Source organism: Nannobrachium achirus (genome assembly GCF_963921795.1).
Source record: "Nannobrachium achirus genome assembly, chromosome: 21".
NCBI lineage: Eukaryota > Metazoa > Chordata > Actinopteri > Myctophiformes > Myctophidae > Nannobrachium > Nannobrachium achirus.
Window position 1 is genome coordinate 23,153,409 of NC_137828.1, and position 23,763 is coordinate 23,177,171.

General features: G+C 41.7%; 1 protein-coding gene across 2 annotated transcripts in view; it reads right to left on the reverse strand.

Moving 5' to 3' along the window:
• Positions 1-10,852: 10,852 nt before the first annotated feature.
• The window catches only part of LOC308307118 (cyclin-Y-like), a 92,874-nt gene continuing 79,963 nt past the window's right edge, over positions 10,853-23,763 (reverse strand). For both annotated transcript variants that reach the window (XM_080752269.1, XM_080752268.1), the window contains 3 exons: positions 20,913-21,079; positions 12,475-12,637; positions 10,853-11,355 (listed from right to left, as the gene is read on the reverse strand). In XM_080752269.1, coding sequence (XP_080608395.1) covers positions 11,239-11,355; positions 12,475-12,637; positions 20,913-21,079 — 447 coding nt within the window. In that variant the 3' untranslated portion in view covers positions 10,853-11,238. The remainder of the gene's footprint in view (positions 11,356-12,474; positions 12,638-20,912; positions 21,080-23,763) is intronic.

Here is a 23,763-nt window from a genome sequence, read left to right on the forward strand (position 1 = left end):
GCCAGTCCCATCCTTATGATTTGTAGATCTAATTCTATCTGTTCCATCTCAATTATGTTTAGGTCTAATTCCATCGCCAGTCCCATCCTTATGATTTGTAGATCTAATTCCTCAGTCCCATCTCAATTATGTGTAGGTATAATTCCATCGCCAGTTCCATCCACATGATTTGTTGATCTAATTCTATATATTTCCATCCTCATGATTTGTAGATCTAATTCTATGAGTCCCATCCCCATGATTTGTAGGTCTAATACCATCGCCAGTCTCATCCTTAAGATTTGTAGATCTAATTCTATCAGTCCCATCTCAATTATGTTTAGGTCTAATTCCATCGCCAGTTCTATCCGCATGATTTGTAGATCTAATTCTATATAGTTCCATCGTCATGATTTGTAGATCTAATTCCATCACCAGTCCCATCCCCATGATGTGTAGGTCCAATTCTATCGCCAGTTTCATCCGCATGATTTGTAGATCTAATTCTATCAGTCACATCTCAATTATGTTTAGATCTAATTCCATCGCCAGTTCCATCCCCATCATTTGTAGGTCTAATTCGATACAGTCCCATCCACATAATTCATCTGCTTACAATAAATGTGACAAATCTCTGTGAGTATGTATGTATGTAATCCACTTATCTCAAGAAACGTTCGTCCCACCGGCTTCAGATTCGGCACATGAATTAGATCTACAAATCATGTGGATGGAACTATCAATAGAATTAGACATACAAATGATAGGGATGGGACTGGTGACGGAATTAGATCTACAAATCATAAGGATGGGACTGGCGATGGAATTAGACCAACAAATCATGGGGATGGGATTCATAGAATTAGATCTACAAATCATGCAGATGGAACTGGTGATGGAATTAGACCTACAGATGATGGGGATGGGACAGATAGAATTAGATCTACAAATCATGCAGATGGAACTGGTGATGGAATTAGACCTACACATTATGGGGATGGAACTGGTGATGGAATTAGATCTACAAATCATGGGGATGTGACTGTATGGAATTAGATCTACAAATCATGCAGATGGAACTTGCTATGGAGTTAGACCTACACAAAATTGAGATGGGACTAATAGAATTAGATCTACAAATCATAAGGATAGAGCTGGCGGTGGAATTAGATCTACAAATCATTGGGAAGGATCTGATATAATTAGATCTACAAATCATGCGGATGAAACTGGCGAAACTGGCGATGGAATTGTACCTACACATTATGGGGATGGAACTGGTGATGGAATTAGATCTACAAATCATGGGAATTAGATCTAAAGAATATGGAGATGGGACTGTATCGAATTAGACTTACAAATCATGGGGATGGAACTGGCTATAGAATTTGACCTTCACATAATTGAGATGGGACTGATAGAATTAGATCTACAAATCATAAGGATGGGACTGGCGATGGATTTAGATCTACAAATCATGAGGATGGAACTGTATAGAATTAGATCTACAAATCATGTGGATGGAACTGGCGATGGAATTATACCTACACATAATTGAGATGGGACTGATGGAATTAGATCTACAAATCATAAGGATAGAACTGGTGGTGAAATTAGATCTAAAAATCATTGGGATGGATCTGATAAAATTAGATCAACAAATCATAAGGATAGAACTGGCGATGGAATTAGACCTAAACATAATTGAGATGGAACAGATAGAATTAGATCTACAAATCATAAGGATGTGACTGGCGATGGAATTAGACCTACAAATCATGGAGATGGGACTCATAGAATTAGATTTACAAATCATTTGGATGGAACTGGCGATGGAATTAAACCTAAACATAATTGAGATGGAACAGACAGAATTAGATCTACGAATCATAAGGATGGGACTGGCGATGGTATTAGACCTACAAATCATGGGGATGGGACTCATAGAATTAGATCTACAAATCATGCGGATGGAACTGGCGAAGGAATTAGATCTAAATATCATGGAGATGGGACTGGTAATGACTAATTTCATTAAAAGTCCCATCTCCATAGACATAGACATAGACACACACTGCTGCAGCAGTGACTCCATCATGGCTGCCGCTCAGGGGGAGGGGGGAAAGGGGCGGGCCCAGAAAGGCCTCTATTGTCAGTTTGTGCTCTGACCCTGTCCATGGATAGTTTTATTTGATACTTTTACATGGTTTTGAGTTTTCTTTATTCTTTGGACAAAGTGTTGTCTCGTCCTGATCATGATCAGCTTGGATTAAACTTATTTTTCTACTCGACTTTCAACTTGTTCTGAGTTTGTCTTTTCCTTGATACTGTTGAGTATCTTGTCTTTGTGAATTTCCACCACAGGCCTCAGTAGTCAACCACTGATATTATGATATTTCACAATGCCTCTCATTGGGATTGCATTGGCAGCTGCAGTGCACCGTTCTCCCTTACCCGAAGTGGGGTCGCTGTCACTATAGGGGGCGTGAATTTGTAGCCTACAAATTCACGGCACGCCCACAATTGAAACAGCGGCCCCGCTTCAGGTAAGGGAGAACGGTGAACTGCAAGCCAGCCCATAGAAAGTCATTGCAATTCAACTGTGGTTAGCCTAATATTATATATTATAATATATTTTCAAATGTATGGCCTGACCCTGACAACATATCTTCTTGTTTGCTAAATACATGATGTGTGTCACATTTCATTTGCCACTTGAATGGGTTACCCATGAAGTTAACAGAGAAGAGGGGAAACGGCAGACACAGAACCTGTCGCTTCTCAGTGACATCACTGTCTTTACTGCTGTGCGTTTATGAGCGCCGACTTTGAAGATCCCGACTTTTTCAACTACAGAGTGGATTCTCCAGGTTAGTATTAATCCAAAAATAACCTGCAAGACTCCGTTTGGAAGAAGCGAGATGCGATCATTTTCCAAAAATAAACAGCCTAATTATACATGAGAGACAAGTGTATCTGGGTATTGAAAACCTCAAGGGATGCGTCCATGATGTGTGTACCATGCGACCACCTAAACTTAAGATTTCCAATGCTAGCACTTTTGACTCACAGATATATTAAAGTATATTGTAGGTAGTGTATCAAGATGACAGATATGCCACTTTAAAAAGGGAAAATTAAAGTCATGGGACACTATTAGAACACAAAAAAAATCCCTATGGCCTCAGTAGTCAACCACTGAAATTATGATATTTCACGATGCCTCTCATTGGGATTGCATTGGCAGCTGCAGTGCACCGTTCTTCCTTACCCGAAGTGGGGCCGCTGTCACAATAGGGGGCGTGAATTTGTAGGCGCTCGTGTGTCTCTATAGTCTCAAGCTAGAACAAGGCAGGAAACATTTAAAAACGTAGACAATTTTCCATCATCATTCCAATAAAAAAAAAAAAAAAAAGAAAACATGCAACTGCACACAAATTAAGAAAATGTGCAGCATTTTCTTAATTTAGTAAATGCTTAAGTAAAAAAGAAAATCTGAGTACTTCTTCCACCACTGGGTTTCACAATAAACACAAATTGAAGACATACCTTATCTGATAAAGTGTGCAAAGAAAAGAATCACGCTGGTGGTATGGCAAGGTTTAAAAGTTTAATTGTGTCCACTTTCTCTAGAAATTGCTTCAGAAGAACTAAAAAAAAAAAGAAAAAAAAAAGAACAGACAGAAGAAAACAGATGATGTGAATTTGGCAAACTGAGAACAGTTACAAATGACCAAAAGAAAAAGATCAAACAGGTCAAGGTTACAGCAGTTGTTGAGACATTAGCATTGGAAACTCAACAAGAACATGGCAAACCTGCCATCAGATAAAAGAGCAATTGAGAGAAAAGTAAACAACTCTATGCAGAGGTAGAGCTCAGTGCACAAGGCTATAACACACCCGCGAACAACTTATCATGGACCCATTATTTCACAGCCTACATTTGACCTAGAATGGGCATCAACATTGACTTTCCATCTCACGTCTGGCCATTACAGGTTGCCATGCAGTATACGTCTATTACCAGAGTGGTTCTCAACCTTTTCAGGCCACGACCCCAAAATGATCATATTTGAACTGGGGACCCCCCAACCCTGACGAGCACTAAGAGTTGAGGCATTACATTTGTACAACACGGTTCTATTGTGAAAATAGCAGATTTACATGCTCACAACGCCTTGCAACGCAAGGCATTGTGAGCATGTAGATCAGCTATTTTCATAATTTCTGACTCTAATATTTGACAATTTGGCCAATGTTTAATTTGTCATTTCAGTGGTATTAAAAAGTCCTCAAATTGACACTTTAGAAATGTGCATACACCCTCTATACACTTAAACTAAGTTTGTTTACTGTTGAGAGAGAAAACAATGTTGCACATTAAGCTAATCATCTCGGGACACCCAAAATAATTTGGGGACCCCCTGGGGGTCCCGACTCAAAGGTTGAGAACCACTGTATTACCACACCTCGTCATACACTCTCACCAAGAAAGGTTCTAGACGTTGCCATGCGTATGGAAACTTGGAAAAGTTCTATATGGAACCATTTTATTTATTATTAAGAACGTGTAAGACTATTTATTTTATAATCAAGTCACAAAAATCACTAAATAACAAATAAGGTAATAGGCAGAGCTTTTTTACCTGGGCACTTCAAATAAACCAGAGGTTCTCAAGGTGGGCTCCGGGGACCCCAGGGGTCCATGAGGAATTAGGGGTCACTGTAAAGGCCCTTTTCCACCGGCAGCGATAACGATGACGATAGCCATAAAATATCACAGCGATAATTATGCCTTCACATTGATGTCCGATAAAGTTATCGGACATCAATGTGAAGAGGCGCTAATTAACAGCCGCTCGCTCAGAGCGCACCTCCAGCTGTTTGTCAGAGAACCAGTTCCATATCACTGTGATCTTAACCACATCGTTGTTGATCCTAACGATGTAGTTGTCGGCTATCGTTGTCTGTATCGGTGTTGAGTGGATGCTGCCGATCCACTTCAATTGAAAACCCACTTTTTTAAATCGTTATCGTCATCATTATCGCTGCCGGTGGAAAAGAGCCTTAAGTCTGAAAGCAAACAAATGGAACGAAATGGAGCTTAATATTTTAGGCTAGGTTTTCCATGAAAATGTATTTTTCCTTCTCTTTCCTCTTTTGTCCATCCTTCCATCATCCTTCCTTCTTCTTTCTCTCCTCTCTTCCTCCCATCCTTCCTACCTTTTCTCTCTCACTTCCCCCCCTCCCTATCTTACTTATAGAGCATCGCAGCAGAAGTGGTTTACTGGTGCCACTAAAAATCTCCCATTCATTTTCCCCCCAATAGATTTTTACAAAAATATTTATAACAATTATGTTAAGCCTAGAACCAAGCCATCCAGGATCTCAGTGAATCATGACCATAAAAACTTTGATCCTATATAAAAACATATAAGATTGCAGCTGGGTGTGGCTTTCTTTGCTGTTGGTCGTAGTATTATTAGAAGGGTGGGGGTAATGGTACTTTAGCACATTTTGGAAACGTTTGAATTCTACTCCATTACATTTCAAAGACAAATATTGGCCAATATTACATTTTGACTCCAAGAGGACATTTCTAAAAGGGCACTTTTGGAGGAAATAGCCAATCTAAGCTCACAACGCATTGCGCTGTGACAGGATGTTAGTGTGTAGTTAGGCTTATTGGCTCAAATACATATAATTCTAGGGGTCCTTGACAAAACTTTGAACACCACAGATAAAGAAACATGCGTTTTTCAGAAAACCACTAAGATTTAGGAGACATTCTTAGGTATTTTTTAGGCGTTAATGGGCTTTTACTGGAGATGAGGCTTACGGCATGGATTTCTCCACAGAGTGGGTAATTCTTTCAATATAAAATACTGCATTCAAGTTCAGGACAGTTTGGAAGAGGCATTTTTCTTGAATGCGGCCTTTGTGTACACCATGGAAAGGGGGCATTTACATTTCTTTCTTCATTGGGTGGGGTCTCCTCACTGGCAGGTGAGTCAGTAAGATACAACACCACACTGTGAGGAGGAATCAATTGCATACCGACTAAATTGGGAGAAAACTAGTCCATTAAACGCCTTCAGTGGATACGGTCCCTAAATCAGGCATAACTCTTTTACTAAAGCAATATAAACCACAAGAGGTTGCAGTTAACAGAGTATTTTATAATGGCTGAGTGCATGTTTACTCAGTGTTAGACGTCAACCTTTCCCAAACAAACACCTAGCTCAATCTCATTGTAACTAGGATATTCAACCAAATGTAGCTACTACGTCTGTGAATTTCCAGTGTAAACCACTAGCCTAGCCACATAACCTACCAGCACAGATGGTTTGCGCGAGGGATGGGGAGCGCTTGTTTTCATTACAAGCCCCACCTGAAGCCCCTCAGTCACTTGCCGTCCCACTTGGGTTGTGCTTAAGCCCCGCACGGCCGGGGCTTGTAAGGAACACAGGGGCTCCCCTTCATCGTTCAGCTACAGATATTCCGGATCACTGTATAAGCAAAAAATACACCTGTGATTGATATAAGCTGATCGAAGGCAGTGGTTCTCAACCTGGAGGTCGGGACCCCCAGATCTGCTATTTTCACAATAGAACCGTGTTATACAAAATGTAATGCCTCAACTCTTAGTGCTCGTCAGGGTGGGGGGGTCCCCAGTTAAAATGTGATTACTTTGGGGGTCGCAGCCTGAAAAGGTTGAGAACCACTGATCTACGGAGTAGATTATAGAAGTTTTTTATCAAGTGTACTGAACAGAAACCAGCCAACCAGAATCAAGGAAATGGTACTAGCCGTTCGAAACTTGACTTAAGCGACTTTGAATTTCTTTCACTGAAAGGTTCCAACATAGAAACTGTTTCCGGTTCAGAAAGCGCTCTAGCTTCATACACAGGCTGCGTACAGAGGCTTGTTTTGGTAGGAGTGTCGAAGAGGAAGGCTTACCTGTGGCTTTGAGGAACCCCAGACTTAAAGGAGTAGTTCACCCCCAAAATGACTTTTTTTTCCTATTGATTACTCATGCCATGGAGAGTAGAGTTCAATAATATTTTTTGTTTTTTGTCACATTCCTAAGACAAAAATTTGATTCGAGTAAATTTACCCCCATTGATTCCGGATGGGGACCCGTTTCGAAACGGGTCCCCATCCGGAACGAATGGGGTTACATTTATTGTTATCACATTGTTGTCTTAGGAATGCGACAAAAAACTACAACTATTATTGAACTCTACTCTCCATGGCATGACTAATCAATAGAAAAAAGTAATTTTGGGGGTGAACTACTCCTTTAAAACTGTATGCACATACATACACACATAATATAAGAAATACAATCTTTGAACACGTCTAATGACCAGAACTCACCACTGCAACCGCACCATACAATATTGATCTCTGTCCTCTTCAGTGAATTTGTGTGTGTGTGTGTGTGTGTGTGTGTGTGTGTGTGTGTGTGTGTGTGTATTTCGCCTACTAAAATTTCATTTCTGGCTACGCCACTGCTCTCTCGCACGCCATAAAAATAAGGATAAACGTGGCAAACAATGTGTAAATTTTGGCAAGTGTATTGCATTGTATTCAAATAAACTCTGTTAAAGTAATTGAAATCATAGGGTATTCTGTATAAAAATGGTTTGAACAACGTTTGTGACCAAATAAGTAGGCTATAGTCATTATAAAACAAGGCAAATAACTTGAAATAAGGAACATTCACAAAGGGAACATTTTCTTAAAATGTCTTGCTAGACAGATAGACACTTGCAAAAGTCGACATTTTCAATTGCATTTTCTTGTTGCAATAAACAGAACTAATGCACAGTATTGTTTTTTAGTGGTTTCTCCAGTCTGGTTCAATACTATGTCGTCTCTTTTTTTAAGGAAGTTCTTAGGAACACAAATTTAAACATACCTATCTCCAGGAAATACACTAAATACGGATTCTTTATAAATATTCTATGATAACTATTTTACTTTCTTACAGTGCGACCTGCGATTTCACTGGTGGTGTATTTACACTGTACAAAAGACAATTAGCTAAATCTATGATACAATCAATCTGTTTTCGTATGCCATGTTTAAACCTGTGATTCTCAACCTGTGGGGCCATGGACCACTGGTGGGCCTCAAAGGTATTGCAACAACGCTCCCAAATAATTGGCAAAACATTTTAATGATAATACAACATTTATATAAAAAAATAAGAAATGTCGCTGCTTTTTCTTTAGAATATTTTTTTTTGTGTATGTTAGTTCCATTGATCCAAGGCAGAACACCATTGACCATTAAAATAAACATGGCCTGAAAATGCACCCACCCATCTGACCATTTAACTGGTGGTCAGATGGGTGGGCCGCAAACACTGTAACGATTTTCAAGTGGGCCCTGATCCAGAAAACCACTGCCAACCACTGGTTTAACCCATTTAGGCCTAGAATTATTGAATGCTTTAACCAGTGAAAAATAGCAGATATACAAGCGTGGCACCGAGTGCTGCGCTGCGAGCTTGTATATCTGCTATTTTGGAAAAAAGTTGTGAAAGTGTGTGCAAATCTTTGAACATATGTATTTTCAAAGCGAACGTTTGTAACTCAAATGTTGCTTCTGAGTGGTCCCTGGAACTAAATATTTTGAGATGGGGGTCTGTGGCCAAATAAATATCAGTTTGGGGGTCCTTCACATGAAAAGGTTTGAGAACCACTGACATAGTAGTCTCTCAAGAACAGACTAACTGAGCTCCAGTTAAGTGAAAAGGACCTTTTCTTTGACGATTGCTTGCCAGATTGTTGACATAGAAACATTGTTTTTTCAAAAAACCTTAGAAAGATTCAAAAGACACTTATAGAATCGGGTCAAAATTCTAATTTTCAAGATTTTTCAAAAATAGCAGATCTACAAGCTCACAGCGCGGCACTCGGTGCCGCGCTGTGAGCTTGTACATCTGCTATTTTTCAATAGTTAAAGCATAAAATAATGATACACACAATTAGGTCTTCTCTGCAAAGAAAAAAAAAAGAAGAAGAAGAAAAGTAAGATTCATGCTTTAGTGCACGGGGTCTTCAACGTTTTCAGGCCATGGACCCCTTAGCTGAGAGAGATGAATCAGGGACACCCTCTACATATTGTATAAAAGTGTGTTGTTGATTTAAAATGTTCATAGATTTCTTAGACAGCTTATAGACTTGTTTGACAGCACTGTCATAATGTTCAAGAAGTAGGCTAATAAGTATTTTAGGACATTTATCCACTTGCACCGTCAAATACTTTAGTCTGTTCTTCTTTTCCCTCTACAAACCTCCTTGCCAAAAATAGCCTGATCTACAAGCTTACAACGCCTTGTGTAAGCTTGTAGATCTGCTATTTTTGGCTAATGTTCCACTCAGAATAGCGATGCTAGGGTTCACATGATTAATGTAAAACACATGTCATATCACACACAGATTTGGCGGCCCCTCTGTAGTAACTCTGAAGACCCCCTAGGGGTCCCGGACCCCCTGTTGAAGACCCTTGCTTTAGTGGCTTTGTTTTGGAAATGTTCTGTTCCGTTTTCTTATGCGAGATGGAAGAATTATTAAAACATACTTTTTGTTCCATTGTCCTCTAGTAAAAAACTAAAAATGGACAGAACAGAAGTTAACTGTATTAATGCTAGCTTATTACAGGCACCACAGGTCAGGGCAATGGCAGTGGATATAGTAAAACATCTTAAATGTTGCTATGGGTCATGACCACCGAGGCGCTTTAAATTATTTATTTCCGAGCGCAGCGTAGGTTTTGAATTCAAACTCCATTAGTGTGACGCGGCACTGACCATTTATCTTGCGCATGTGCGGTCACGTGAGGAGTTTTTTATCTGCTTGCTGAGAGCTGAAACATTTGTGAATATATATATGAATATAAAAAAATACCTCTTGGTGGACACGGCCCTTTATTATCTGAATGCACTTGCTGTAGCAGCCTCTATTCACTGACCCGTGTCTTCTCACCTACAGCTCATCACTAAACCATAATGGCCTCCTGCGTACAACAGCTCTCTGTAACAAGTGGGGGCAAAGGTGGGAGGATTGGTTTGTGACGGGGTCAACGTTGGGGGGTTCCCCATTAGGCGAACCTACCATTTAGTAGACACAACAGCAACTAAGGACTAAAAGCAAACATGGAAACGTGGAGAGGAATGCTGCCTGGTATTCAGGACTTGGACTTCAAAACGACAGCAAAATAACAACAAAAAGCGAATGTCTTGTGCGACAGAAATGATTGCGTCAGAGGAATGTAACCGTATATAAACATAAAGGAATGTGTGTGAAACCTAGTCCAGTGCTTCTCAAGCTTTATCATGTCCAGGTACTTTAATGTGTAATTCATTTACAAATTAAATGTATTTGGCTGTGGACCCCCATATTTTGTGGCAGGGTTTGTGTTGTTAAAATGTTTAAAAAATATGAAAAACTTGTCTCTTTGTTTTGGAAAATAGCAGGTGGGGTTAAAGTGGTTAAACTGATTTTGATGGTATATTATGTCAGTTTTCTGTGGACCCCCTGGAACCCGCTCAAGGACCCAGGATACCACTTTGAAAACCACGGACCAAGCCGACCATTAGATAAGGACTGAGCATCTTCTGCTCAAACCTCAAAGGCCCTTCTCTAGTGCAGAAATTGGTATCAAGGTCATATTTTGTTAAAAAGAAAAAGTCTCTTCTTGGCTCAGTACTGCTTTACACAATGGCGTCTTCTCTCGTTTGGTCCTCCTGTAATCAAGGCCTTGGTTTTTGTTTAGTTTCTACCATCCATAGACATTCCCAGACCAAAAAGCCTAATATCTCCCCCCCCCCACCCCTCCCCCCCTTTATCGGATATGATGTTTGGCTATAGTGTCCCCAGGTTCGAATGCCAGGTGTTAGATCTGTGCCATGACACATGGCAGGGGGTTTAAGAAGTTTGCCTCCCCTGTCAAAGGGGTATTAAGATGTTTTGGGGAATTCCCCTTGGCCTAGTGTCTCTTCCTGCACAGGAGACCAGGGTTCCGAATCCCAGGACGTCACACTCAGTTGCGCTGAGCTCTTTTCAGCGCTCATGTGGGCTCCGCCAAAGCACTCCATAAGGGAAGTTCCACGTATTGTGGCTAGAGTCATGTGTCTGTGCGCATTTCTGTGCGCGCGTGTGTGTGTGTGTGTGTCTGTGCACGTGTGTCTGTTGCCTTCCAGGGCGGACAGACGGGCCAATCCACCACAAGTTGACACACAGCGTGTTAGGAAATGATGGCGGGGGACCAGCGAACCGCGGTCAGGTTGTCTGCACTCACACACCGCTTCTTCATTGATTTCTTCAAGTCCTTGTATTGTTCATCACACAGCCTGGAGATGGCCTGAAGAACAAGAACCCATTATAGTCAGAGATGGACGGAAATACATAAAATAAGTTTTGATACAAATTACACATACTGGTGGTCAAACGATTTATCACAATACATAATACTGTGTTTGAGATACAAGTATTTTGTATTGTTTTTTTAATTACTTTTTTTTTCAATTTCAGTTTAGTTTTGATACATTTTTAAAGTGGGTTTCCTAGTTTAGCAGATATGCATATTCTTAGCCCTCACTACTGCTGACAAGAGTGCGTCAGATGAAAAGTGCATGTCATGAGTTGGGACTGACGTGTCAGAGAAAACCATCTGTGTGTCATTTAGAGGGACAATGTGTGCATTTTAGCGTTTCAAGCACTCTTGAAACGTTGCTAAAATTTGCCAAAGTGGCTTGGGTGTTGTTTGAGGCGGGTGCTAGAATTAGTTGCTGAATCTAGCACCAACATTGCTAATTAAAGACACCACTGTGTGTTTGTGGCTGTGCGTGTGTGTGTGTGTGTGTGTGTGTGTGTGTGTACTTTTATTATTATACTTGTGAGGGCCAGATGTCCCCACAAGTATAGTAGAATTTGGGAAATGAACATTGCGAGGAAAGAAATCCTGGTCCTCAGACCCCTGACAAGAGAAAAGGTTGTTTTATGGTTAAACTATAAAAGTGCCCCGGCCTTCGGCGGAGACAACATATGTTTAGATTTAGGCTTGCATTTATGAATAGATTCCGAATGTGGTTAGGGTTATAAATGGGCATTTAGAGTTTAGGTTTACCTGGCTGCCACTTCACTTTATATTATACTTAGTTGTGTGCCAGCACTGTGCACCAACACTAGGTTGAAATTGTAACAGGTTAACATCGTAAAGATGTCATTCGTTGATGTCTTCAAAAGTATAGTCATACGGTGTGTGTGTGTGTGTGTGTGTGTGTGTGTGTGTGTGTGTGCGTGTGCGTGGGTGCATATACTGTACCACAGTTCTGAGGTCCAAATGTCCCCACATGTATACAGTACAGTAGAATTTAAGAAGAGTCTGTGTGTGTGTGTGTGTGTGTGTGTGTGCGTGCGTGCGTGCGTGCGTGCGTGCGTGCGCGCGCGCGCGCGTGCGTGTGCGTGCGTGTTCATTCACCTCTAGCTTGTAGGCTTTGTCTTTGCTGAGCGGCTCCAAAGGGGAGCTGAGGTTGTTGGCCTCGGCCAGCGAGCGCAGGTCAAAGTAGTACTTGGCGTAGACGCTGGAGGGAACGTTGATGTTGAACTGCAGCAGCTCCAGGAACTGACGCTCCAACTCATTCCTTCAGCAGCAGAGAGAGAGAGGCGGATGGCAGGCAGGGGAAAGGTTTGGAGGGGAGGAGGGTTACAGGAAACAGAGTAACAAGATAAGATGTCTGGTAAAAGAAATCTTTGAAAATCTATTAACTACTTAATTTATCCATTTTCTGTGGATGACGGAAAGAAGAAGCAGGAGATCTCCCATACACAAACCCAAATGGCAAAAAGGAACCAAGTAGCATAGAACAGGCAGAGAACTTCAAAAAATGATTTATAATCTACGATATAATACTATAAGTACCAAGGTGTTCAGTAGTTCCGCAGCAAAACGAACGTAAATTGCTAGAGTACACCCTAGCACCCCTATTCTGGGCATGTCATAATAGGTGAACATTCGGTGGAAATAGCCGATCTACAAGCTCAGCACATCACGTGTATTTGGTTTAGAGGGAAAAAGGAGGGGACCAAGTATAGAACCCTGGGGTCAACGAAGTACACTGCTCAAAAAAATAAAGGGAACGCATAATCATTGCAATGTAACTCCAAGTCAATCACACTTTTGGGATATCAACCTGGCCAGTTAGGAACACTGATTATGAATCAGTTTCATCTGCTGTTGTGCAAATGGAAAAGACAACAGGTGAAAATGAGGCAATTTGCAAGACAACCCCTAAAAAAGGAATGGTTTTGCAGGTGGTGGCTACAGACCATTTGCCTGTCCTCATCCTTTCTGGCAGATTTTTGGTTAGTTTTGGATTTTGCCAGTGCCCTGACCACTAGAGGTAGCATGAGGCGGTATCTGCAACCCACAGAAGTTGATCAGGTAGTGCTGCTCATCCAGGATGGCACATCAATGCGCACTGTGGCAAGAAGGTTTGCTGTGTCTCCCAGCACAGTGTCCAGAGCATGGAGGCGATACCAGGAGACAGGCCAGTACACCAGGAGACGTGGAGGGGGCCGTAGGAGGACAACAACCCAGCCGCAGGACCGCTATCTGGTCCTTTGTGCAAGGAGGAACAGGAGGAGCACTGCCAGAGCCCTACAAAACGACCTTCAGCAGGCCACTAATGTGAATGTTTCTGCTCAAACTGTGAGAAACAGACTCCATGATGGTGGTATGAGGGCCCGACGTCCACAAGTGGGGCCTGTGCTCACAGCCCAACACCGTGCAGCCCGATTGACATTTGCCAGAGAACACATAGACTGGCAGGTCTATGTTGGGTTTTTTGGGTGTTCCCTTTATTTTTTGAGCAGTGTATATAGTGTTTAAAGGAGTAGTTCACCCCCAAAATGACTTTTTTCTATCGATTACTCACACCATGGAGACTTGAATTCAATAATATTCTTTAGTTTTTGTCGCATTCCTAAGCCAATAATTTGATTATAATACATTTACCCCCATTGATTCCGGATGATGAGCCAAATGCATTTGAGTCTCCGGAATCAATGGGCCTACAAAGAGTCTCCTGAAATTAGTGGCTAATTATATTTAACTCAAGTCTGGGGTGAGTAATTGATAGAAAAAAAGTCATTTGGGGGGTGAACTACTACTTTGAGAGGTTATGTTCAATGTATGCGCTGTGTGACTAGTGGTGCTGAATGACACATTGCACTATGTACTGTAAATTGGGATGTTGTGAGCTTTGAGCATTCATATGTCATGAACACATTTTTGTCATGTTGACAGCTTTTTGGTTGTGTAAAGCACAAATTGACCTTTAGTCTTGTTTTCTAGTCTTGTTTTGATTGCGACAGTATGTCGCAGTTAAGTGGCTCCACGTGGCTGAGAAATAGTTAACTATGAAAACCGTCACAACCTGTCCGTCCGTGAGTGAGTAACGCGCCTCAATGTCTATAGCTGCTGACCTGTTGTGGCATCACATCGTTGTGACATCACATTCCGTCCACATTCTGTCCATTGTATGCCCATATATGGAGATCCCTGATCACCATATATGTCTATAGCTGACCTATGACATCACATCATTGTGACATCACATTGTGACATCACATTCCGTCCTTGTCCCTTGTATGCCCACATTTCCCATATATGGAGATCCCTGATGTCATCAATATTAAGCCCATAGCTTGGAATGCCCATATATGGACATATTGAGTGAGTCTCATGTGGTCTATAACATAAGACCATCTATGATGTCAGACGTCAGTCATATCCATATTTGGGAAAATATTTTGTCCACATTTTGTCCAACTTAAACAACCAACTGCAACTCTAATCACACTAGCAAATTATGAATTCCGTCCTGCGCGACCTCGCCCTTAGGCGTCTTACTGGTATTTGTATTGGCTGATGCATGGCTGACTAAATATCCCTGCAATAATCACAGGCTGCTACTGTAATTGTATCACCTTTAGTCATTTGGATAGAAGTCTGGATTGTTACTCTATGTGATGTGTGGTTTCCTGTCCTCTACAACAATGGTTCTCAACCTTTTCAGGCCGCGACCCCCAAAATAATCATATTTTAACTGGGGACCCCCCCACCCTGATGAGCACTAAGAGTTGATGCATTACATTTTGTATAACACGGTTCTATTGTGAAAATAGCAGATCTACATGCTCACAACGCGAGGCGTTGTGAGGATGTAGATCTGCTATTTTCACAATTTCTGCCTCTAATATTTGACAATTTGGCCAATGTTTAATTTGTCATTTTAGAGGTATTTTACTGCCTATGACTAGTATGACGAGTTATATTAATGGGTCCACTCTGCCTATGACGAGTTTGATGAGTTTTGACCTTTTTTTTTTATTATTATTATTCTATCTAGTAAACATGATTGCGACTTTGCATGTTTCACCCCCATACAACCCCATCTTTCAAACATGGCAGCCATCTTTGTTTACGTAACATGTAAAACATAATGGCTGCTATCTCATGAATGCCTGAACGGATTTCCAATCGGATTTTTTTGTTTGAAAGCTGTGAACAGCGTGCACACACGTGGTGCATGATCTGTGCATGGGCGTGCATGATCCGTGCACTATAAATGACACAGAAGTATATGGAGACTTCTGCCGGTGAAACCTGAAAGACGGCATATTCAAATTGGCAGTGGATGAGTTAAAAGGTCTTTAAATTGTAATTTTAGAAATGTGCAGATACACTCTATAAACTTTATGTTGGTTTGTTTACTGTTGAGGGACAAAACAATGTTGCACATTAAGTTAATCATCTGGGGACCCCCCAAAATAATTTGGGGACCCTGACCCACAGGTTGAGAACCACTGCTCTACAACAATCTTTTCTAGACGACAACCCCCACCCCACCCCAACACACACACACACACACACACAAACACACACTTGACAACACAGCAACAGACAAGCTAAATTTAGTTTGGTGCTGGAGCCAAACTCTGCCTAATAATTCTGGTTCCTTCCCATCACCTCCTCTCCTCCCCTCCCCTCCCCTCCCCTCCCCTCCTCCTAATATCCAACACAATCAGGCAGTGGTGGAAAAAGTACTAGATTGTTTTACTTAAGTAAAAGTATCAATACTGCAATGTAGAAATACTCTGTTACAAGCAGAAGTCTGGAATTCAAAATTGACTTGAGTAAAAAGTATTTTTGTTATCAAAATGTACTTAAAGTACAAAAGTAGAAATGCAGAATGCAGAATTTCACAAGGTTTCGAACGTATACAAATATTTGAAAATAGCAGATCTACAAGCTCACAACACGTAGCGATGCAACGCGTTGTGACTAGGTATAAAATAGGGCTAAAGTGGTTCATGTAAGTTTTATAATATTATAATTTATATCTGCAAAGTAACTAGTAACTAAAGGTTTCAAATAATTGTAGTGGAGTAAAGAAGTACAATACTTGGATCCGAGATGTAGTGGAGTAGAAGTAAAAGTACTGAAAGTAAGTACATCTACTTAGTTACTTTACACCACTGCAATCAGGAATGTTATAACAATAGCAGTCTCAAATGTTCAATGTGTTATCTGCCATATGTCAGACATACATTAAAAGGTTTTGGTATGCTTTGCGACCCATTTAGAGATTTAATTGTATTGTGTTCCAGTTCGTACGTCACTCTGCAGTTAGCGCGGTAGCATTTGTGGCAGGGATTAAGAAGACCGATGATGATCCCTGCTCATATAATGAGCCTCCGCGCTGTTAAGCAGCCACGCGGGAGCAGAGATTAACGGCCTGCTGTGACACTGTCATCGGAGAGAATCTCAGCCACGCGTTTTTACCGTCATGACTCATGACGATCGCGAGCGAGACCTGGCGGAGGGCCAGTGGTGGAAAGTAAATAAGTACATGAACTCAAGTACAATACCTTATACTCCGCTACATCTCATCTCAGATGCAAATATTGTACTTTTTACAACAATTATTTGACAACTTAATTTACTAATTGCTTTGCCTATTGAAATTATTATTACAAAACATACATTATACTTATGCCCTAGGCCAGCGTTTCTCAATCTTTTTTGGCTAGAGTACCCCTTTCTGGGATTTTTGAACGACAACAACATTTTCCTTATAAAACTGCAATTAAAACCATATCTCGTGGTATATGATGCTATGATAACCTCCCGCCTCCCTTTTCAAGAATACAACATCACAAATAAGAAAGGTAGTGAGTTTCAACTGTGCCTCCTGAACAATTTATTTTCAACACTGTGGCCATAACATTTCAGTCCAGTTTTCATGTAAATAACTTATAATTTGGGTTATCACAACAAGTTTCTCCAAGTGTCATTATTAAACATAACAGTAAATGTTTTTTTTTCTCCTTCTAATTCAATTTTAGTTTAATATTTAACTATTAATAGTATTATTTTGTAAGTAAAAAAAGAATCAGAGTATTTCTTTAACCACTGGGGAAGGGGGACAGACAGACAGACAGACTGACATGTCTGCATACTATGCGCCGTGTGCAGGGGTCAGAGGGCCCCGCCGTGGCGACACATCCGAGGTGTCACGTTGCGTCTCAGAATACCAACAGCTCCATTTCCTGTGGCGTTAGGACGGATGTGGCAGGGGGCAGGGGGCACACTATCTTTTAAAGAGGGGGCACTGAGGGGAGGGTAATATATTCAAGTGCACATGTTCTTCATTTCATCCTAGACCTTTTGCATTGCCTTCATTCATTCTGCGTGACGGGTGACTGCAGTGTCCATTATGACTCTATGGAAGTGTCGGATTTGATTTGGTTTGGAATCGATGTTGCTAGGGAAACATGACAAGACATCAGCCTGTTAAAGTCAAATGTAAAAGTCACCACCAAAAAGGACATGGTGTAAAAAAAGCTAAAAAGGCACTGGGATTATGGTACTACTGGTTTACCACAACAGGGTTCAACTCCCTGCTGTGCCCTGCTCACTGTTGTTAACAAATTCACAATTTCACATCTACAAGCCAAGTTTGGCAGGATGCAACGTGTTGTTGGCATGGTGACATGATACCGACACGATACTGGCACAACACTGAGATTACAATGGCCGGGTTTCCCAAAGCGATTGTAGCCCTTCGTAGCTCACGCATGGTCGTAGAGACGAAGCCCTGACCGCCATGTTCCCGGGTTTACATGGGTTCGGGCAGAGCGACTTATTTAGCCCCCTTCAACTACACCAACATTCAGATTTCACAAACAAAGTGCTTAATAAAGTATCACACCTGTCTAAATACGGTACGGCATTCTATAATTATCCTTATCCTCCGTGTTCTTTAATAAGAAGCCAACCAACCCCGATCTATGGACACTGTGATGTGGGCGTGGCCTTGCAAAAATGGTCCGGAAATACATGGGAAAACAGAAAATGATCGGATAAAAAGGCTCTCCCCAAACATATTAACACATTGGCCACTATTGACGCTATAACGTGTCAATTGGTTTTTCCCTTGTTTTGTTACGTGCGCCAGCAGAGCGCGCAAGTACTGCGTTCGGCTGCGTATGCATGTAGGTATGTCGGTGTCTGTGTGTGTTTAAGCCCGTAGCCCAATCAGGGACCAGCATTTCTGGCAACGTCATCATTAACAGCCAATGAGGGACCAGCATTCCTGGTGATGCCAGTGGTGAGCGCACCACATGGCGCGCTCTGCTGGCGCACAAGTAGGCCATACATGCATAGTTGTGCACAAGACGCAAGTTGGCACCTCGACAGAGTGCAGTTCTAGTTATAGACTGCGGTCTCCTGCACTCGGGGGTGATGCAAAGACTCAGTTTCTCATAATCCATCGGGAGATGGAAATTCTTTTGTCCGCCCAGACCAATGATGGCAAATTCATAAAAATGGATATCACTCAGTTTCTTCTCCCAGATTGTGTTTTCGTAAAGAATGGATTGTCAGGGTTAAAATGTGTCTTTTCCGGGTGAAAGAAGAAACGATTGTTGGATGTTACAAACAGCGTGTTTACACACCGTGGTCATGTCGGGACCTGGGTATTGGCACTTGCCCAAAAAAGGTTGAACACTAACTCATTTACCGCCTCAGCCAATAGTCCCGTGAAAATCCCTATGTTACCTTCCGCCGGGCCCGATAAACCAGAGAATTTAATATGCTTTAATCGCTATAAAACATTTAAAAGTATAATCGCTGTTTATAGCAAATCGGGCTCTAATCACCCATGAAAAAGTGCTTCCGGTCGCATTTCCGTATCCTGTTTGATCAGGTTTCCGTATCCGGTCGGGACCCCAGACCGGATAATACGCGTTAGCTTTCATGTAAACAGAAGTAGAGGCAGCTCAGCGATGGAAGCGTATTTTTTCAATGGTATTTTTTTTATTTGAAAGCTGTGATCGGGTGTACACACGCTTGGTACATGATCCGTGCACAGATCGTGCGCAATGTGCACGCACGCGCCCTAGTGCCGATCCCGAACAAGTTCGTTTTTTTTTTCAATACGATACAATATTTTTTTTGCTATTTGACTTAACCTGAGCTGCTTGTAGAGACGTAGGTGGTCCTGGCTCGTCCTACACTTTCCAACGAGCCATTCTATGTCCTCCGACGATTTATTCCATTGAAAATGGCCAGATGCCAAGTTTAGAGCCACTCTATGTTTTCTCAATCTATGCTGTCGGCGGCGTGACGTATCCCGGGGTGCCGATCCCGAACTAGTTTGGCTTTTTATATAAAATGAATTAAATAATCGGAGGCCTCACCGAAGCCTCGGGCAAAATTCATCCAGGCCGCCAGGCCGCGATCTGTTTACATTGGCCCGCGAGAGGGTAACGCCGCCGAATCGCGCCGCCGAATCCAATGCATTGTCACATCTTTAAAGCTCATTTTCTCTGAACTGTGTTCTTATGGAAGCGGAAATTTTTTTTTTACGGCTAAATCGCCGGAAATCGGGCTTCTAAAATGAGTGATAGCCTATAGCTATCTTGTAGCTCTCTTCATCCGGGTCATTTTCATGACACGCACCAACGTGAAAACACACATCACTGCTACGTGGGTCCCCGTATGTTACAGCGGTGGTCTATGGGAGTGAGTCTGGCACAATGGCACCCTCTTGTGGCCTTGGCACGCATCGAGTTAAAAGGTAAGGACGACGTGGCAGTTAACCCCTTCAGTCAATGTGTTAAAAGACAGTAAATGAGCTAATAACAAGTGTTGTCTGACGAGAAGTATGCGAAAAAGACAAACATATGTCAAGTGTTCACCTTTTCCTTCATGTAAACAAACGTCCCAAAGAGGTCTCCAGCTTCAATTGAACTTAAAATCTTTAAGCATCATACCTCTGGTTCTAAGGTTCTATAGAACTGCAATATGCGTCATTATGTCACCAAACCAGGTCATAATAAGCCCAGGCTGTCAGGAGTGCATGCACTGCCTCCTCTCAACTTGCCCCGTCTCAACACCTCTTCAAAGAGGGCTGACCCCCAGCTGTCCTCAGCATGCAATGAAATGACCCTGATCTCCTAGATTGTCTGTTTATCCGCTACTTTAGCGTGACACTCTTGTACTACGAAGTAGAGCATTAATTTGCTAAATTACAAATTGAAACATGGAGATTCGGGCCAGACAGTTGGGCTATGTCATGAATATCATGCCAGAACACTGGGGACGTTTCCTCATTCTAGAAGGGAGGTTCTGGTGAATGCAAGGCACAGTCATCTCTAGCATTATGCAAACACAAAGCCGTGCTCGCATACATCTGCATTAATTGGCATCTTCAGTATATAAACCTGTCTCCTCTTCTAATTGCTCCTCAGGTTAAACATCACCAAAACTCTGGCAGCGTGTGCTAAATAATCATAGATAATTGGACATTCTGGTGTGTGTGTGTGTGTGTGCGTGCATTTATGACTCACATGTCCTCCACGGTGATGTCTTTGAGGATTTGACAGTAGTCCACGTTCCACACAGCCTGGTCGTCCCAGACCTTGGAGGCCAGAAGGATTGCTCCCAGGACGATACGCTTCCAGTTGGCAGGACAGATATCTATCTCTGCATACGTCAGCAACCTCTCCAGGTACACCTGGGGCATGACAGACAGACAGACAGACAGCAACATAGAGTTGGTTGAAATCAGAGGTTCTCAACCTTTTCAGGATCAGGGGACCTACTCTCTCTCTCTTTCTCCATCCATCCCTCCCTCTTAGTTTAGTTAATTAATTAAACAATCAGTCACTGTCTACAGTAGCACAGTCATGCTGCCATACCTTCTTAAAATACAAATAACTACTCCATACCTGGTGATGTGCGCAGGCAAACTATATGCAGGCCTTTTGAGTTAATATGCGCTCAGTATGCATAGCTGAGGTTTTGGAGCACCGTGGATTTCATCCTGTGGCGTTTGACTCGGCGTGGAACCATTACCACAAAAAACATGATAAATCCATGTTTACGTTGTTTCAGCTAAGCTAATTTTGTGGTAATTATGCTTATAGTCGACTGGCAGTCGATTATAGGCAAGGCAACTACTTCAACTTTACTTCTCCCAAAAAATCATGATATATGTATATGTGTATATCCCATTTATTTTTTTCAACCTACAGTATTGGTTAATTAATATAACACATTAGGCCAATATCTCAGTCGAATCATGCAAAGGAGATTGGTAGTCAACTAAGACTCCCTCAATCGATTAGTTGACTATTCGAGGTCAGGCATACTGTGAAGACACGGCTCCTAACTTTGTGGCAGTGACCCAGGTCTGCCTGCGCTGTGCTGCCATTCTCTGTATGTGTGTGAAGCCAAGTCTACAACCACACCCACAGCCACACACACAGGCATCAGACATAGCCTGGCCATAACCATAACCATGACAACACAGTCTATAACCCATCGCGGCGCATTCTCAGGAATGCCAAAAATCCACTGCATAGAGTTACCGTACAAGCATTAACGCTAATATATAGCTTAAATATGGGGAAAGTGAAAAACAGGCTGTCTCCTTGTGCTAATGGTCTATGGCCATGTGCATGTTCAGATCAATTACTAAACCCATTGATGTAGAAAGATTTGGATCAGTCTGACTGACTGACAGAGGTTTCTTAAATTTAAAGTAGAATCATAAAAAGACCCTGCTGCTTACAATGGACTAAATTAGGAACAAAGAATTATAAGAGGCTGTGAGAAACTAGCCTGTGACTATGATTAATACAATACTGTATGTATGTAGAAGGTCAAATAAAGGTCAAATGTATGAGTGTGATGAATGTACAGAACACAACCATCTCCTTTCTCACCTCACTAAAATACCATGCCTGGCTTTTACTTCAACCGTGGCTAGACATTACAAGTAATTTTCAGTTGATGAAATTCATAATAATACATACTTCAGAGAAGAGATGTGTGGCTTGCAGACAGTACGAATAAAATTAGTTTTAGTTTTAATATATATATATATAAAAAAACAAGGTTTCTGCCTGACAGCAACGCTACAAGACTTACTGTAGGTATTTGCTAGTAAATAAAATCATAACTTCACTCTGGAGTAGGGCTGTGTGACAAGACTTCAGATCACCATTATTTCAAACTTTTCCCTCGATTAAGATTCATGAACAGTGCAGATCTATAAGCTCAGATCGGGTACTTTAACATATTATGTTCACCACCAGTGTACAATGAAGTACAACACAGTGGTTAACCAGACTGATCAATTTAGTCCATTATAAAAAAAATAGACGAAAGTGCAGTGCTGAGATCAAATTTAAAGTCAAATAAAATGTGATCAAAAAGTATTGCAAACAGTATTCAAGTAAAAAAAAAAGTTTGTTTGCAAATCCCTAAACTTTTGCTTGCAAATCTCAAATTTTAGTTTGCAATTCAATGGGTTTTGCTTGCGGTTGTGGTTGACGCTGAAAGATGTCAGAAAGAGGCTGAAAGACCATTGTATTGTATTGTATTGCAAAGTGAAAAGTGTTTTATCTCTCATACATATTCTGTTTGACTGCATAACATGGACACCAAAATAATAATTAAATAAAAAAAAGATTCTCCTGAAGGATAGACTCTCTCTCTCTCTCTCTCTCTGGAAGACTGGAACCAAATCCATTTGGTTCCATTTGTACACACTTACAGACCTTACAGAGTTACAGACCTGGCTGTAAGGGTCCATTTGGAACCCTCTCGAGGAACCCTGAGGGTCCCTGGGCCCCACTTTGAGAACCACTGCTCCGGCCCTTCCTCTCCCTCTCCATTGCTCTCTCTCTACGCTTCAGTTTTTCTCTCTCTCATCATCTTGTTTCCCAGTTCTCTTTCTGTGGTCTACAGAAGCCCTTAAGCCCGTATCATAGTCGGGTCCGCGGTGGAAGGCTTTACACCGCGGTGTAGTCTTTTCGAGTCTTTTTGAGTCATGAAATTACAACGTTACATCATTCCTCACGGTGGAGAGCTTTCCACCGCGAGTTCCAACACATCTCTCTGTTTTTACTATCAGACAGACAGGCTCTACTGATTGGTCGACCTGAACCGGTCTAGACGGGGTGAAGGACTTCACCGTGGGCCGTGACTATGATGTCCTGCACTTATTTTCTGACTTGATGTGGAAAGCTTTCCACCTCAAATTTGCGGTGGATAGCTCTCCACCGTACACTCTGATACGGGCTTGAGAGCCTGCAGGCGCCTGCCGCTCACGCACAAACCATGTTTTCATTCTCTCTCTCTTTCTCTCTCAGCTACAGCATCAATCAACACTAAGTTACCAGGGGAAATGGC